Source organism: Bombina bombina, chromosome 2, assembly GCF_027579735.1.
Source record: "Bombina bombina isolate aBomBom1 chromosome 2, aBomBom1.pri, whole genome shotgun sequence".
NCBI classification, from domain to species: Eukaryota; Metazoa; Chordata; class Amphibia; order Anura; family Bombinatoridae; genus Bombina; species Bombina bombina.
Window position 1 is genome coordinate 622,778,310 of NC_069500.1, and position 17,703 is coordinate 622,796,012.

A 17,703-nucleotide genomic window follows, 5' to 3' on the forward strand; every position below is an offset into this window, starting at 1 on the left:
CCTAACTGCCACCCCCAGTCATTCTCTTGCAACTCTCGACAAGATAGGAAGTATAAGAGATATGTGGTGACTTAGTGTAGTTTTTACCTTCAATCAAGATTGGAGAAGGGATTGTCAGCTAGTTCCTTAAAGGGACAGATTTCTGCTCTGTCTATTCTTCTGCACAAGCGTCTGGCAGATGTTCCAGACGTTCAGGCGTTTTGTCAGGCTTTAGTTAGAATCAAGCCTGTGTTTAAAAACTGTTGCTCCGCCATGGAGTTTAAATTTAGTTCTTAAAGTTCTTCAATGGGTTCCGTTTGAACCTCTGCATTCCATAGATATCAAGCTTTTATCTTGGAAAGTTCTGTTTTTGTTAGCTATCTCTTCGGCTCGAAGAGTTTCAGAGTTATCTGCCTTACAGTGTGATTCCCCTTATCTGATCTTCCATGCAGATAAGGTAGTTTTGCGTACCAAACCTGGTTTTCTTCCTAAGGTGGTATCTAATAAGAATATCAATCAGGAGATTGTTGTTCCGTCACTGTGTCCTAATCCTTCTTCAAAGAAGGAACGTCTATTACACAATCTTGACGTGGTTCGTGCTTTAAAGTTTTATTTACAGGCTACTAAGGATTTTCGTCAAACATCTGCATTGTTTGTTGTCTACTCTGGACAGAGGAGAGGCCAAAAGGCTTCGGCATCTTCTCTTTCTTTTTGGCTGAGAAGAATAATCCGTTTAGCTTATGAGACTGCTGGCCAGCAGCCTCCTGAAAGAATTACAGCTCATTCCACTAGAGCGGTAGCTTCCACATGGGCTTTTAAAAATGAGGCCTCTGTTGAACAGATTTGTAAGGCGGCGACTTTGTCTTCGCTTCATACTTTTTCTAAATTCTACAAATTTGATACTTTTGCTTCCTCGGAGGCTATTTTAGGGAGAAAGGTCTTGCAGGCAGTGGTACCTTCCGTTTAAGTTCCTGCCTTGTCCCTCCCTTTATCCGTGTCCTAAAGCTTTGGTATTGGTATCCCACAAGTAATGGATGAACCCGTGGACTGGATACACCTTACAAGAGAAAACAAAATTTATGCTTACCTGATAAATTTCTTTCTCTTGTGGTGTATCCAGTCCACGGCCCGCCCTGTCACTTTAAGGCAGGTGTTTTTTATTTTTAAACTACAGTCACCACTGCACCCTATAGTTTCTCCTTTTTTCTTGATTGTCTTCGGTCGAATGACTGGGGGTGGCAGTTAGGGGAGGAGCTATATAGACAGCTCTGCTGTGGGTGTCCTCTTGCAACTTCCTGTTGGGAAGGAGAATATCCCACAAGTAATGGATGAACCCGTGGACTGGATACACCACAAGAGAAAGAAATTTATCAGGTAAGCATAAATTTTGTTTTTTCATTAAATAAAGTGTTTTCCAAGCTTGCTTGCTTCATTACTAGCCTGTTAAACATGTCTGACACTGAGGAAACTCATTGTTCAATTTGTTTAGAAGCCATTGTGGAACCCCCTCTTAGAATGTATCCCACTTGTACTGATATGTCTATAAATTGCAAACAGCATATTTTGACTTATAAAAATTTGGCATTAGATGATTCTCAGACAGAAGGAAGTCAGGTTTTGCCATCTAGTTCTCCCCAAGTGTCACAACCGGTAACGCCCGCACAAGCGACTCCAAGTACTTCTAGTGCGTCTGATTCACCTTGCAAGATATGACTTCAGTTATGAATACTACCCTCACAGAGGTTTTATCTAAACTGCCAGGGTTGCAAGGGATCTGGGTTAAGAACAAATGCTGAGCCTTCTGACGCTTTAGTAGCTGTATTCGATATTCCCTCACAATGTTCTGAGGTAGGGATGAGGTATTTGCTGTCTGAGGGAGAGATTTCTGATTCAGGAAAGAAGTTCCCTCAGACAGATTCAGATATGACGGCATTTAAATTTAAGGTAGAGCACCTCCGCTTATTGCTCAGGGAGGTTTTAGCTACTCTGGATGATTGTGACCCTATTGTAGTTCCAGAGAAATTGTGTAAAATGGACAAATATTTAGAGGTTCCTGTTTACACTGATGTTTTTCCGGTCCCTAAGAGGATTTCGGACATTGTTACTAAGGAGTGGGATAGACCAGGTATTCCGTTCGCTCCCCCTCCTGTTTTTAAGAAAATGTTCCCTAAAGGACTCATGGCAGACGGTCCCTAAGGTGGAGGGAGCTATTTCTACTCTGGCTAAGCGTACAACTATACCTATTGACGACAGTTGTGCTTTCATTGATCCTATGGATAAAAAATTAGAGGGTCTCCTAAAGAAAATTTTTGTTCATCAAGGTTTTCTTCTTCAACCTATAGCTTGCATTGTTCCTTTTGGTTTGAGGCTCTAGGAGAGGCTCTTCAGATGGAGACCCCACTAGATGATATTTTGGACAGAATTAAGGCTCTTACGTTGGCTAATTCTTTTATTACAGACGCCGCTTTTCATTTTGTAAGTTAGCGGCAAAGAATTCAGGTTTTGCCATTTTAGCGCGTAGAGCGTTATGGCTTAAGTCCTGGTCAGCTGATGTGTCATCTAAATCTAAGCTTCTGTCCATCACTTTCAAAGGTAAGACCTTATTCGGGCCTGCACTGAAAGAGATCATTTCAGACATTACTGGAGGGAAGGGTCATACCCTCCCTCAGGATAAGTCAAATAAGACAAGGACCAAACAAAATAATTTTCGTTCCTTTCGAAACTTCAAGAGTGGTCCCACTTCCTCTTCCTCTGCTGCAAAGCAAGAGGGGAACTTTGCTCAATCCAAGCCAACCTGTAGACCTAATCATGCTTGGAACAAGGGTAAACAGGCCAAAAAGCCTGCTGCTGCCACTAAGTCAGCATGAAGGGGTAGCCCCTGATCCGGGACCGGATCTAGTAGGGGTAGACTCTCTCTCTTTGCTCAGGCCTGGGCAAGAGACGTTCAGGCTTCCTGGGCAGTAGAAATTGTAACCCAGGGATACCTTCTAGATTTCAAGGACTCCCCTCCAAGGGGGAGGTTCCATCTTTCTCAATTGTCTGTAAACCAGACAAAAAGAGAGGCGTTCTTACGCTGTGTAGAAGACCTTTTTACCATGGGAGTGATCTGCCCAGTTCCAAAAGCAGAACAAGGGCAGGGGTTCTACTCCAATCTGTTTATTGTTCCCAAAAAGGAGGGAACATTCAGACCAATTCTGGATCTCAAGATCCTAAACCAGAGTCCCATCCTTCAAGATGGAGACCATTCCGACTATCTTACCATTGATCCAGGAGGGTCAATATATGACCACCGTGGATTTAAAGGATGCGTATCTACACATTCCTATCCACAAAGATCATCACCAGTTCCTCAGGTTCGCCTTTCTGGACAAGCATTATCAGTTTGTGGCTCTTCCTTTCGGGTTGGCCATGGCGCCACGTATCTTCACGAAGGTGCTAGGGTCCCTTCTGGCGGTTCTAAGGCCACGGGGCATAGCTGTGGCGCCTTATCTAGACGACATTCTGATTCAAGCATCAACCTTCCAACTAGCCAAGTCTCACACGGACTTAGTATTGGCCTTTCTAAGATCTCACGGGTGGAAGGTGAACGTAAAAAAGAGTTCTCTTTCCCCCCTCACAAGAGTTTCATTTCTAGGGACTCTGATAGACTCAGTGGACATGAAAATATTTCTGACGGAGGTCAGGAAATCAAAGATTTTGTTCATCTGCCGAGCTCTTCACTCCATTCCTCGGCCATCGCTTGCATCTCAGGCCACTGCAACTATGCATGCTCAGTGGAATGGGGATTATGTGGATTTATCTCCTCAGATAAATCTGGATCAAGAGACCAGAGACTCTCTTCTTTGGTGGTTGTCACAGGATCATCTGTCCCAGGGAATGTGTTTCCGCAGGCCAGAATGGGTTATAGTGACGACAGACGCTAGCCTTCTGGGCTGGGGTGCAGTCTGGAATTCCCTAAAGGCTCAGGGTTTGTGGACTCGGGAGGAGGCTCTCCTACCGATAAATATTCTGGAATTAAGAGCGATATTCAATGCTCTCCAGGCATGGCCTCAGCTGACTTTGGCCAGATTCATCAGGTTTCAGTCGGACAACATCACAAATGTGGCTTATATCAATCATCAGGGCGGAACAAGGAGTTCCTTAGCGATGATAGAGGTCTCAAGGATAATCCAATGGGCAGAGGCTCACTCTTGCCATCTGTCAGCGATCTATATCCCAGGTGTAGAGAACTGGGAGGCAGACTTTCTAAGTCGTCAGACTTTTCATCCTGGGGAGTGGGAACTCCATCCGGAGATGTTTGCTCAACTGGTTCAGCTATGGGGCACACCAGAATTGTATCTGATGGCGTCTCGTCAGAATGCCAAACTTCCTCGTTGCGGTTCCACGTCAAGGGATCCTCAGGCTGTACTGATAGATTCTCTAGCAGTACCCTGGTCGTTCAACCTGGCTTATGTGTTTCCACCTTTCCCTTTCCTTCCACGTCTGATTGCCAGAATCTAACAGGAGAGAGCATCGGTGATTTTGATAGCGCCTGCTTGGCCACGCAGGACTTGGTATGCAGACCTGGTGGACATGTCATCTCTTCCACCATGGTCTCTGCCGCTGAGACAGGACCTTCTGATTCAAGGTCCATTCAAGCATCCAAATCTAATTTCTTTGCAACTGACTGCTTGGAGATTGAACGCTTGATTCTATCAAAGCGGGGTTTCTCTGAGTCAGTCATAAATACCTTGATTCAGGCTCCAAAGCCTGTTACCAGGAAAATCTATCATAAGATATGGCGTAAATATCTTTTTTGGTGCGAATCCAAAGGTTTCTCCTGGAGTAAAATCAGGATTCCTATGATTTTGTCTTTTCTCCAAGAGGGTTTGGAGAAAGGATTGTCAGCTAGTTCTCTAAAAGGACAGATATCTGCTCTGTCTATTTTGTTGCACAAGCGTCTGGCAGATGTTCCAGACGTTTGGGCTTTTTGTCAGGCTTTAGCTAGAATTAAGCCTGTGTTTAAAGTTAGCTCTTAGAGTTCTTCAGGGGGTTCCGTTTGAACCCATGCATTCCATAGATATTAAGCTTTTATCTTGGAAAGTTTTGTTCCTAGTTGCTATCTCTTCAGCTTGAAGAGTTTCTGAACTATCTGCATTACAATGTGACTCGCCTTATCTTGCGTTCCATGCTGATAAGGTGGTTTTACGTACCAAGCCTGGGTTCCTACCTAAGGTTGTTACTAACAGGAATATCAATCATGAATTTTTTGTTCCTTCTCTGTGTCCTAATCCTTCTTGTAAGAAGGAATGTCTGTTGCACAACCTGGATGTGGTTCGTGCTTTGAAATTTTATTTACAGGCAACCAAAGATTTTCGTCAAAAATCTTCTTTGTTTGTTGTCTCTTCTGGAAAGCGTAGGGGTCAAAAGGCTACGGCGACTTCTCTTTCCTTTTGGCTGGAAAGCATCATCCGTTTGGCTTATGAGACTGCTGGACAGCAGCCTCCTGAAAGGATTACAGCTCATTCTACTAGAGCGGTAGCTTCCACATGGGCTTTTAAATATGATGCTTCTGTTGAACAGATTTGTAAGGCTGCGACTTGGTCTTCGCTTCATACCTTTTCCAAACTTTCCAAATTTTATACTTTTGCTTCTTCGGAGGCTATTTTTGGGAGAAAGGTTTTGCAAGCAGTGGTGCCTTCCATTTAGGTTTCTGTCTTGTCCCTCCCTTCATCCGTGTCCTAAAGCTTTGGTATTGGTATCCCACAAGTAAGGATGAATCCGTGGACTCGGTACATCATGCAAAAGAAAACAAAATTTATGCTTACCTGATAAATTTCTTTCTTTTGCGATGTACAGATCCACGGCCCGCCCTGTCTATTCAAGACAGATGGTATTTTTGATTAAAAACTTCAGTCACCCTCAATTGGAAAAAAACTAATTTTACCATTAGTCACTCATTACCTCCAACTGGAGAAATACCATTATACCCGCACCAAACGAGCAGAAGAATTTCAAAACATAACCTTCCTTTGGGAGGAATATGTAAATAGCTCATAGAAATCCTTCCCCCTCCCCCTTCCCCGCCTGCAATCTTCCAAATATCAGACTACACAACCGGACCTACACCTTTGACATTCACAGACTTATCTTACATAATATATACATACAGCAGGGTCAGTCCACAATAGAAAAGAGGGCGATAATGTCATTCCATTCACAGCTACCTCCTATTATTAGGCATGGGAAGATTGGTACTACTAACCTAATCCACTTACAATAACCAACCTCGAGTCTTACTAGCATGAACCTAATCACTGTAAACTTAACTGCACAATTGTAAAGATGTTTTATTTCTTATTCCTCTTGTAACAAAAGATGTTGATTTGAACGTTTTCTTATTGTTTTTCTATGTATATCCTTTAAAACTCTCAATAAAGCATTTGAAAATTAAAAAAAAAAAAAAAAAAAAAAAAAACTTCAGTCACCTCTGCACCTTATAGTTTCTCCTTTTTCTTCCTTGGCCTTCGGTCGAATGACTGGGGGGTGGAGTTAAGGGGGAAACTATATAGACAGCTCTGCTGTGGTGCTCTCTTTGCCACTTCCTGTTAGGAAGGATAATATCCCACAAGTAAGGATGAATCCGTGGACTCGGTACATTGCAAAAGAAAGAAATTTATCAGGTAAGAATAAATTTTGTTTTTTAATTTTTTTTTATTGAGGTTTAACATGGCATACAATGCATTTGAATAAGCTTCAATTACAGTACAACGCCAAAGACATAGAGTACACTACATTGACTAATAAAAATAAAATAAAAGAGGAAGAGGCTGGTACAAGTAATTCCAATAAACCACATTAAAATTACATGCCAACCAAAGTGTAAACCTTCTGTATTTACTCAAAAGGCCGCTCATGGGCCTTCTAAACCTTGGAGATACTGATGATAATGCAAGGTACTGAGGTATAAATGAGGCCACTCTTGGACCTCGCTCAGTACACCTCAGTTTTAAAGTTTTAAATCTGAAATATCTATATAGCATTTGACATATAAGTCTCAGCCACATAAATATACAGTATTTGTTAAATGGAACCTTCTGAATGAGAATAGGGCCCACTCTTGGAGTCCTACTTAACTTATCTAAATAGAAGGTAAATGCAAAACCAAAAGGGCCACTTATGAACTTTTCAAGTGTATTTATAGATATAACTAGCATGAGCTCATCAAGTAGCAGTAAATATATAAGTGAAAACATTCAGCTAAAAAGGAGTGGTGAACCAACTCAGATGGTTCACAGAACATGTAATTGAAATGTTTGTGTAGGATATTATCTAAATCAACATTTTCTTCTGTTATGTGTGATCAGTCCACGGGTCATCATTACTTCTGGGATATTATCTGCTCCCCCACAGGAAGTGCAAGAGGATTCACCCAGCAGAGTTGCTATATAGCTCCTCCCCTCTACGTCACCTCCAGTCATTCTCTTGCACCCAAAGACTAGATAGGAGGTGTGAGAGGACTATGGTGATTATACTTAGTTTTTAGAACTTCAATCAAAAGTTTGTTATTTTACAATAGCACCGGAGCGTGTTATTACCTCTCTGGCAGAGTTTGAAGAAGAATCTGCCAGAGTTTTTCTTATGATTTTAACCGGAGTAGTTAAGATCATATTGCTGTTTCTCGGCCATCTGAGGGAGGTAAAAAACTTCAGATCAGGGGACAGCGGGCAGTTGAATCTGCATTGAGGTATGTAGCAGTTTTTATTTTCTGAATGGAATTGATGAAAAGATCCTGCCATACCGTTATAATGAACATGTATGTATACTCTACACTTTAGTATTCTGGGGATGGTATTTCACCGGAATTACTCTGTAAAAGTACATTAAACCTTTTAATAGGTATTTTTCATGTTAAACGTTTTTGCTGGAATGTAGAATCGTTTGCATTAATGAGGTACTGAGTGAATAAATATTTGGGCATTATTTTTCCACTTGGCAGTTTGCTTGTTTTAATTATGACAGTTTCGTTTCTCTCTCACTGCTGTGTGTGAGAGGGAGGGGCCGTTTTTGGCGCTCTTTGCTACGCATCAAAAATTTCCAGTCAGTTACTCTTGTATTTTCTGCATGATCCGGTTCATCTCTAACAGAACTCAGAGGTCTTCAAACTTCTTTGAAGGGAGGTAGATTCTCTCAGCAGAGCTGTGAGACTTATATAGTGACTGTGATTTAAAACGTTGCTCTGTAATTTTTATGTTTAAAATTTAATTAGTGTTATTTTACTAATGGGAACAAACCTTTGCTAAAAAGTTGTGTTGTTTTTAAAGTGTGATGCTATAACTGTTTTTCAGTTCATTATTTCAACTGTCATTTAATCGTTTAGTGCTTTGAGGCACAGTACGTTTTTGTTAAATAAGATTGTAACCGAGTTGCATGTTTATTGCTAGTGTGTTAAACATGTCTGATTTAGAGGAAGATACCTGTGTCATTTGTTCCAATGCCAAGGTGGAGCCCAATAGAAATTTATGTACTAACTGTATTGATGCTACTTTAAATAAAAGCCAATCTGTACAAATTGAACAAATTTCACCAAACAGCGAGGGGAGAGTTATGCCGACTAACTCGCCTCACGTGTCAGTACCTGCATCTCCCGCCCGGGAGGTGCGTGATATTATGGCGCCTAGTACATCTGGGCAGCCATTACAGATAACATTACAAGATATGGCTACTGTTATGACTGAAGTTTTGGCTAAATTACCAGAACTAAGAGGCAAGCGTGATCACTCTGGGGTGAGAACAGAGTGCGCTGATAATTCTAGGGCCATGTCTGATACTGCGTCACAGCTTGCAGAGCATGAGGACGGAGAGCTTCATTCTGTAGGTGACGGTTCTGATCCAAGCAGATTGGATTCAGATATTTCAAATTTTAAATTTAAATTGGAAAACCTCCGTGTATTACTAGGGGAGGTCTTAGCGGCTCTTAACGATTGTAACACTGTTGCAATACCAGAGAAAATGTGTAGGTTGGATAAATACTTTGCGGTACCGGCGAGTACTGACGTTTTTCCTATACCTAAGAGATTAACTGAAATTGTTACTAAGGAGTGGGATAGACCCGGTGTGCCGTTCTCACCCCCTCCAATATTTAGAAAGATGTTTCCAATAGACGCCACCACACGGGACTTATGGCAAACGGTCCCTAAGGTGGAGGGAGCAGTTTCTACTTTAGCTAAGCGCACCACTATCCCGGTGGAGGATAGCTGTGCTTTTTCAGATCCTATGGATAAAAAATTAGAGGGTTACCTTAAGAAAATGTTTGTTCAACAAGGTTTTATATTGCAACCCCTTGCATGCATCGCGCCGATTACGGCTGCGGCAGCATTTTGGATTGAGTCTCTGGAAGAGAACCTTAGTTCAGCTACGCTGGACGACATTACGGACAGGCTTAGAGTCCTTAAACTAGCTAATTCATTCATTTCGGAGGCCGTAGTACATTTAACCAAACTTACGGCTAAGAATTCAGGATTCGCCATTCAGGCACGTAGGGCGCTGTGGCTAAAATCCTGGTCGGCTGATGTAACTTCTAAGTCCAAATTACTTAATATACCTTTCAAGGGGCAAACTTTATTTGGGCCCGGTTTGAAAGAAATTATTGCTGACATTACAGGGGGTAAGGGCCACGCTCTACCTCAAGACAAAGCCAAAGCTAAGGCTAGACAGTCTATTTTTCGTCCCTTTCGGAATTTCAAAGCAGGAACAGCATCAACTTCCACTGCACCAAAACAGGAAGGAGCTGTTGCTCGTTACAGACAAGGCTGGAAACCTAACCAGTCCTGGAATAAGGGCAAGCAGGCCAGGAAACCTGCTGCTGCCCCTAAGACAGCATGAACCGAGGGCCCCCGATCCGGGACCGGATCTAGTGGGGGGCAGACTCTCTCTCTTCGCCCAGGCTTGGGCAAGAGATGTCCAGGATCCCTGGGCGCTAGAGATCATATCTCAGGGATACCTTCTAGACTTCAAATTCTCTCCCCCAAGAGGGAGATTTCATCTGTCAAGGTTGTCAACAAACCAAATAAAGAAAGACGCGTTTCTACGCTGTGTACAAGATCTATTATTAATGGGAGTGATCCATCCGGTTCCGCGGTCGGAACAAGGACAAGGGTTTTACTCAAACCTGTTTGTGGTTCCCAAAAAAGAGGGAACTTTCAGGCCAATCTTGGATTTAAAGATCCTAAACAAATTCCTAAGAGTTCCATCGTTCAAAATGGAAACTATTCGGACAATTTTACCCATGATCCAAAAGGGTCAGTACATGACCACAGTGGATTTAAAGGATGCTTACCTTCACATACCGATTCACAAAGATCATTACCGGTATCTAAGGTTTGCCTTCTTAAACAGGCATTACCAGTTTGTAGCCCTTCCATTCGGATTGGCTACGGCTCCAAGAATCTTCACAAAGGTTCTGGGTGCCCTTCTGGCGGTACTAAGACCGCGAGGAATTTCGGTAGCTCCGTACCTAGACGACATTCTGATACAAGCTTCAAGCTTTCAAACTGCCAAGTCTCATACAGAGTTAGTTCTGGCATTTCTAAGGTCGCATGGATGGAAAGTGAACGAAAAGAAGAGTTCTCTCTTTCCTCTCACAAGAGTTCAATTCTTGGGGACTCTTATAGATTCTGTAGAAATGAAGATTTATCTGACAGAAGACAGATTAACAAAGCTTCTAAATGCATGCCGTGTCCTTCATTCCATTCAACTCCCGTCAGTAGCTCAATGCATGGAGGTGATCGGCTTAATGGTAGCAGCAATGGACATAGTACCCTTTGCACGCCTACATCTCAGACCGCTGCAATTGTGCATGCTGAGTCAGTGGAATGGGGATTACTCAGATTTGTCCCCCACTCTGAATCTGGATCAAGAGACCAGAAACTCTCTTCTATGGTGGCTTTCTCGGCCACATCTGTCCAGTGGGATGCCATTCAGCAGGCCGGACTGGACAATTGTAACAACAGACGCCAGCCTACTAGGTTGGGGCGCTGTCTGGAATTCTCTGAAGGCTCAGGGACAATGGAGTCAGGAGGAAAGTCTCCTGCCAATAAACATTCTGGAATTGAGAGCAGTTCTCAATGCCCTTCTAGCTTGGCCCCAGTTAAAAACTCGGGGGTTCATCAGGTTTCAGTCGGACAACATCACGACTGTAGCTTACATCAACCATCAGGGAGGGACAAGAAGCTCCCTAGCAATGATGGAAGTATCAAAGATATTTCGCTGGGCAGAGTCTCACTCTTGCCACCTGTCAGCAATCCACATCCCGGGAGTGGAGAACTGGGAGGCGGATTTCTTGAGTCGCCAGACGTTTCATCCGGGGGAGTGGGAACTTCATCCGGAGGTCTTTGCCCAAATACTTCGACGTTGGGGCAAACCAGATATAGATCTCATGGCGTCTCGCCAGAACGCCAAACTTCCTCGCTACGGATCCAGATCCAGGGATCCGGGAGCGGTTCTGATAGATGCTTTGACAGCACCTTGGAACTTCAGGATGGCTTATGTGTTTCCACCCTTCCCGCTGCTTCCTCGATTGATTGCCAAAATCAAACAGGAGAGAGCATCAGTGGTTCTAATAGCACCTGCATGGCCACGCAGGACTTGGTATGCAGATCTAGTGGACATGTCATCCTGTCCGCCTTGGTCTCTACCTCTAAGACAGGACCTTCTGATACAGGGTCCATTCAAACATCAAAATCTAACTTCTCTGAAGCTGACTGCTTGGAAATTGAACGCTTGATTTTATCAAAACGTGGTTTTTCTGAGTCAGTTATTGATACCCTGATACAGGCTAGGAAGCCTGTTACCAGAAAGATTTACCATAAAATATGGCGTAAATACCTATACTGGTGTGAATCCAAAGATTACTCCTGGAGTAAGGTTAGGATTCCTAGGATATTGTCCTTTCTACAAGAAGGTTTAGAAAAGGGTTTATCGGCTAGCTCATTAAAGGGACAGATCTCAGCTCTGTCCATCTTGTTACACAAGCGTCTGTCAGAAGATCCAGACGTCCAGGCATTTTGTCAGGCTTTAGCTAGGATCAAGCCTGTGTTTAAAACTGTTGCTCCGCCATGGAGTTTAAACTTAGTTCTTAACGTTTTACAGGGTGTTCCGTTCGAACCCCTTCATTCCATTGATATAAAATTGTTATCTTGGAAAGTTCTATTTTTAATGGCTATTTCCTCGGCTCGAAGAGTCTCTGAATTATGAGCCTTACATTGTGATTCTCCTTATCTGATCTTTCACTCAGACAAGGTAGTTCTGCGTACTAAACCTGGGTTCTTACCTAAGGTAGTCACTAACAGGAATATCAATCAAGAGATTGTTGTTCCATCCTTGTGTCCAAATCCTTCTTCAAAGAAGGAACGTCTTCTACACAATCTGGATGTAGTTCGTGCCCTCAAGTTCTACTTGCAGGCAACTAAGGATTTTCGACAAACGTCTTCCCTGTTTGTCGTGTACTCTGGTCAGAGGAGAGGTCATAAGGCTTCGGCTACCTCTCTCTCCTTCTGGCTTCGTAGCATAATTCGTTTAGCCTATGAGACTGCTGGACAGCAGCCTCCTGAAAGAATTACAGCTCATTCTACTAGAGCTGTGGCTTCCACTTGGGCCTTTAAGAATGAGGCCTCTGTTGAACAGATTTGCAAGGCTGCAACTTGGTCTTCGCTTCATACTTTTTCCAAATTTTACAAATTTGACACTTTTGCTTCTTCGGAGGCTATTTTTGGGAGAAAGGTTCTTCAGGCAGTGGTTCCTTCTGTATAATGAGCCTGCCTATCCCTCCCGTCATCCGTGTACTTTTGCTTTGGTATTGGTATCCCAGAAGTAATGATGACCCGTGGACTGATCACACATAACAGAAGAAAACATAATTTATGCTTACCTGATAAATTCCTTTCTTCTGTTGTGTGATCAGTCCACGGCCCGCCCTGTTTTTTAAGGCAGGTAAATATTTTTTAAATTATAATCCAGTCACCACTACACCCTTGGCTTCTCCTTTCTCGTTGGTCTTTGGTCGAATGACTGGAGGTGACGTAGAGGGGAGGAGCTATATAGCAACTCTGCTGGGTGAATCCTCTTGCACTTCCTGTGGGGGAGCAGATAATATCCCAGAAGTAATGATGACCCGTGGACTGATCACACAACAGAAGAAAGGAATTTATCAGGTAAGCATAAATTATGTTTTATCAGCAGAACCACAGGATAGGGGGTAGGAGGAAGAGAGAGAGAGAGAACCCCCTCAACCCCCCCCCCAACAATAACCTGTTGGTAAAGTTGGCTCTTCTAAACTAGGAGAGAAAGTAACTTATTCTATCCCAAGGTGTTCCAAGGGTCCCAAATAAGAAAATATAAATCAGTTTGTAAACAAGAGCGATATACATAACTCTCCATGGATTTAAGGTAATTAATTAGCTGTATGAGGGCTTGCCAAGGAGGAGGGTTGGTTTTTTTCCAATTCCTAGCAATCAGGAGCTTATCTGCCATTAAGATTGTTATTAGCAGATTGCGCTTAGGTGAGGGTTGAGATTGCAGATTTAAATGTAAAAGCGCAACATCGGGGGGCAGATCCCTAACTAAATTTATCAGTTGGCACAATTTGAGCAGTTTGGACCAGAACGGTTTGATGGCCAGGCAAGCCCACCAAATGTGAAGAGGGTCTCCAGTCTGTGAGCATCCGCGCCAGCACAAGGGGGAAGTGTCAGGGAACATGCAGTGTAGCTTAAGTGGGACATAGTGCCACCTAGTGAGCAATTTATAATAAAGTTCCTAGAGGGTCATACAGTGAATGGATTGTTTTGTGTGTGTAATTGCCTCCCCCCAGCTTTTGTTTTGGAAGGTCTTTTTCCAGTCCTGTTCCCAGGCCTGTGTGTATCTCATCTTTGTCAGTGTCTGTGCACTTAGTAGGAATTGGTAATGAGAGGAGAGTGGAGACTTGAGATAGATATTCGCCTTCAGACGGAGTTCCCAGGGGGACAAAGTTCTAGTGGAATCGGTGAAGAATCCCCATGACTTCATCAGAGAACGGAGCCTCAACAGGTCGAATTGGAATTTAGTTGGAGCAGAAATATTGTCAATTAGGCACTGTTTAAGTCCATTTGGGGACCATTGGAAATTATACGTTTTTTTTAAGGTTGTTCAGAGTGTGTTTTAGCAGGTTCAAGGGAAAAGCTTCAGTCTTACTTATGTTCAATTTATAAAAGGAGATGTTACCAAAGAGTTCTAGTAGGTCAAATAGTGCTGGGAGAGAGGTCTCTGGGTCTGTGATAAGCAAAAATTAAACGGATTTTTAAATGCAACAAATAAAAAAAAACATGCATACTGTCATTAAATTTTCATTGAAATGGCCACTAATTACATGAAAGAAGCTTGCTTTTTTATTTTAATAAAAACATCAATGTGCATATTAAATATGAAAAAACAGGATTTGGCATAGTTTATAAATTATTTGAGCATGTTGGAAAAAAATGCAACATGTAAGGCTTTTCTTTTACAGTATACCTTTTTAAGTCACCTGGATAACTGGTTTCATGAGTTTTTAAGATGTTGGAAGTGTTGATTTTACATAACAATATTTTATGTTTTTGTTTAATCGTCTATTTTCGGATTGATTGTGATGGGGTTGATTTGACCTTTGTCAATTATCCAACAAAGTGCTGTCTAAAGATAAATAGAAACATTGCTGAGAATAGGGATTAACAAATGGTTTCCTGAATCATGTTAGGCTTTGCAAAAATGTGATTGACAAAATTAGAATTGATATTGTACTATCTTGCAGTTCTGCAAAAACAGAGCTAGAAACAATGTAATTTCCAGATTTACTCATCTTATGATTATCTAATTTTGTGGAATTTCAGGTGATCTGTATACTGCTTATGTGACTTTTCTTCTGCAATGCTAGTACCAGATTTGATGGCGCAAATAAAGTAGGCTCTGGTCCATTGTGCTTGAACATATTTTCTTTGATACTCTCCTTCTGAGCTGTCTTACAGATTTTGTCAGGGTAACTTGAGGAGCATACTCCAGGTGTCAATGAAAATGAGCTGAGTTTCCTATTAATAATTTCACTGTTTCCATAATTTTAGTGTATTTGTATTTGGCATGGCTTCAGAATAGTACCTTAAAATAATTACTTATACCCTGTCCCTGAACTCTTAGATAAACAACCTGTTGTAGATGCTATTGTCCCCATGCAAACAAAAATATACTATTCTCAGGGGATGTTTTAGGAGTATTTAGGGATCAATTTGTGAGAAGAATGGTAAACATGCATAGATAATCTTGAGCGGTTTAATCCTACGATTGCCTGCCGCCTTGAACGTGATTTGAAATCCAAAACGAAGAGGACTGTTATATTACATCCTGTATCTTTAGTCCCTTCAGCTAAGCAATTTAATTAAAGGTTCGCCTGGAAGTAATTTCCCAAGGAGGAGTTTGTTACAGAGTTTGTTACATTTGTGAGCAGCACTTTAAAGCTTATCATTTACTTGCAAGTTGTAACTGGTGATCAACTCATACATTGCTCCCTTCAGACTTTCTAGTGGGTGGCGATATAGTGGCTATGGGGGAGCAACATTGTGTGTTGCTTTTCCTGAAAGGTTTTAGCAAGGCAAGAAAGTGTACTTGGTTCTCTTTCTCCCTACCTTGCTTTCGTGATCTGATGGGTGTGTAAATATATAACTCTATAGTTTAGTACTTCTAGGGGTTTGTGTTCCACACGTACGTACGTACGTACGTACACACACACTATGTATCTGCAATTAATCACTGCCTTACAAAACTTCAACATGCAAAATAAATTGTTTTTCTCTCTTTCATACTCTATCACTTTTTCTCTACACCCTTTCTCTTTATTTGACTCTACTTTTCTTTTTATCTCTCAACTTTTTTTTTTTTTTTTTTTTTTTTAAGGTAATTCCCCCTAAAGGATGGAAGCCTAAAAGACACTATGATGACATTGATGACCTGGTTATTCCAGCTCCAATTCAGCAGATGGTTACAGGGCAGTCAGGACTCTTTACTCAGTACAATATTCAAAAAAAGCCTATGACTGTCAAAGAATTTAGACATATGGCAAACAGTGACAAGTAAGTAATCTTTTGTTGTGCTGATTTAAGATTGTAGAAAAAAAATGATATTTATAAACATAGGTAGTCATATTATAGGCAAGAAATCTGAAAGGCTCAGGTAGTAGTTGTGTGTAATTGAGTAGAGCTGTCATGGAATTAATAAATATAGACATGAACGTTTAGTTAACGTGTAGAGAATAATACATTTGTAATATTAATAACATCTCAAGATGTGTTAGCGAAAGAATCCCCCCCCCAAAAATGATTCAAATTGAATAATCATTAACGAACAATTTTTGAAAATAATAAATATAGGGCTAGATTACAAGTGGTGTGCTAACATTAGCGCACACTGTGGAAATATCGCACCCACGTTAACTTGCGCTCATATTAAAAGTTCAAAGTAAATGATTCCACAAAAGCGCAATTGAATTTAACTCACGTCAGGTTAGCCCGACTGAAGACATCTCGTAAAGGGTTAGGGCTAAAATAAAAGTTGCACTAAACACAGCATAGTTACATTAAAATATACTGTTACACTTGCTCGTCGCATCTATCATTAGGTGTGGAGGACCTACTTATTCTGTTCTCTAGGATGAATTGGAAAAGGGCTTTTCAGCAGGTCCCCTGAAGGGACAGTTTTTGGCCCTGTCTGTGTTACTGCAGAAGAGGTTTGCAGAGCTTCCAGATGTGCAGCCATTTGTTAAGGCTCTGCTGGGATCAGACCAGTGTTTAGATCTAAGGCTCCTCCTTGGAGTTTAAATCTTGTCCTTAAGGTTTTGCAACGGGCTCTGTGGAGCCTATGCATGAAGTAGACCTTTAAATTGTTGTCTTAGAAGCTTCTGTGCGCAGAGTATCTGTGATTGCTGCCTTGCAATACGTCCCTCCTTATCTGGCTTTTCATGACGATAATGCTGTTCTACGAACCAAGTTAGGTTTTCTTCCTAAGGTGTCAATTCGCAACATTAATCAAGAGATTGTGGTTCCTTTCTTATGTCCTAATCCTTCTTCGTCGAACATTTACAACATATTTCTAAATGTGGTTTGTGCCTTGAAGTTCTATTTTCTCGCTACGGAGGAATTTAGACAAATCTCTTTCTCTGTTTGTTCACTTTTCCGGGAAGCGTAGGGGTCAGAGGGCCTCTTCGACTTCCTTATCTTTTTGTCTGAGGAGTGTCATCCGTTTAGCATAGAAATGGCGGGACATAAGCCTCCTCTGAGAATTACGGCTCATTCTACAAGCGCAGTGGTTTCCTCTTGGGCATTCAAAAAGGAGGCCTCTATGGATCAGATTTGTAAGGCGGCTACCTGGTTCTCCTTACCTACTTTTTCCAAAATTTTACAAGTTTAATGTTTTTGCTTCTGCTGAAGCAGCCTTCGGGAGAAAGGTTTTGCAGGCTGTGGTGCCCTCAGATTAGGGTCCTCCTCTCTTTTTCCTCCTCCCGTTACCATTTTGTGTACTCTAGAGATTGGGTATATATTTCCCACAAGTAAGGAATGCAGCTGTGGACTCTTCCCATATTAAGATGGAAAACATAAGTTATGGTTACCTGATAATTTTATTTCCATCTGTATGGGAAGAGTCCACAGCTCCCGCCCGTGTTCTCCGATGGGCGGCCCTAAATTCTTCTGG

At 41.9% G+C, this 17,703-nt stretch overlaps 1 protein-coding gene across 1 annotated transcript in view; it reads left to right on the forward strand.

The window, feature by feature from the left end:
• Positions 1-17,703, forward strand: part of KDM4C (lysine demethylase 4C) — a 1,488,570-nt gene that overhangs the window by 34,627 nt on the left and 1,436,240 nt on the right. Inside the window, exon 3 of the mRNA XM_053702565.1 lies at positions 15,913-16,088. Within this exon, the coding sequence (XP_053558540.1) occupies positions 15,913-16,088 (176 nt within the window). The remainder of the gene's footprint in view (positions 1-15,912; positions 16,089-17,703) is intronic.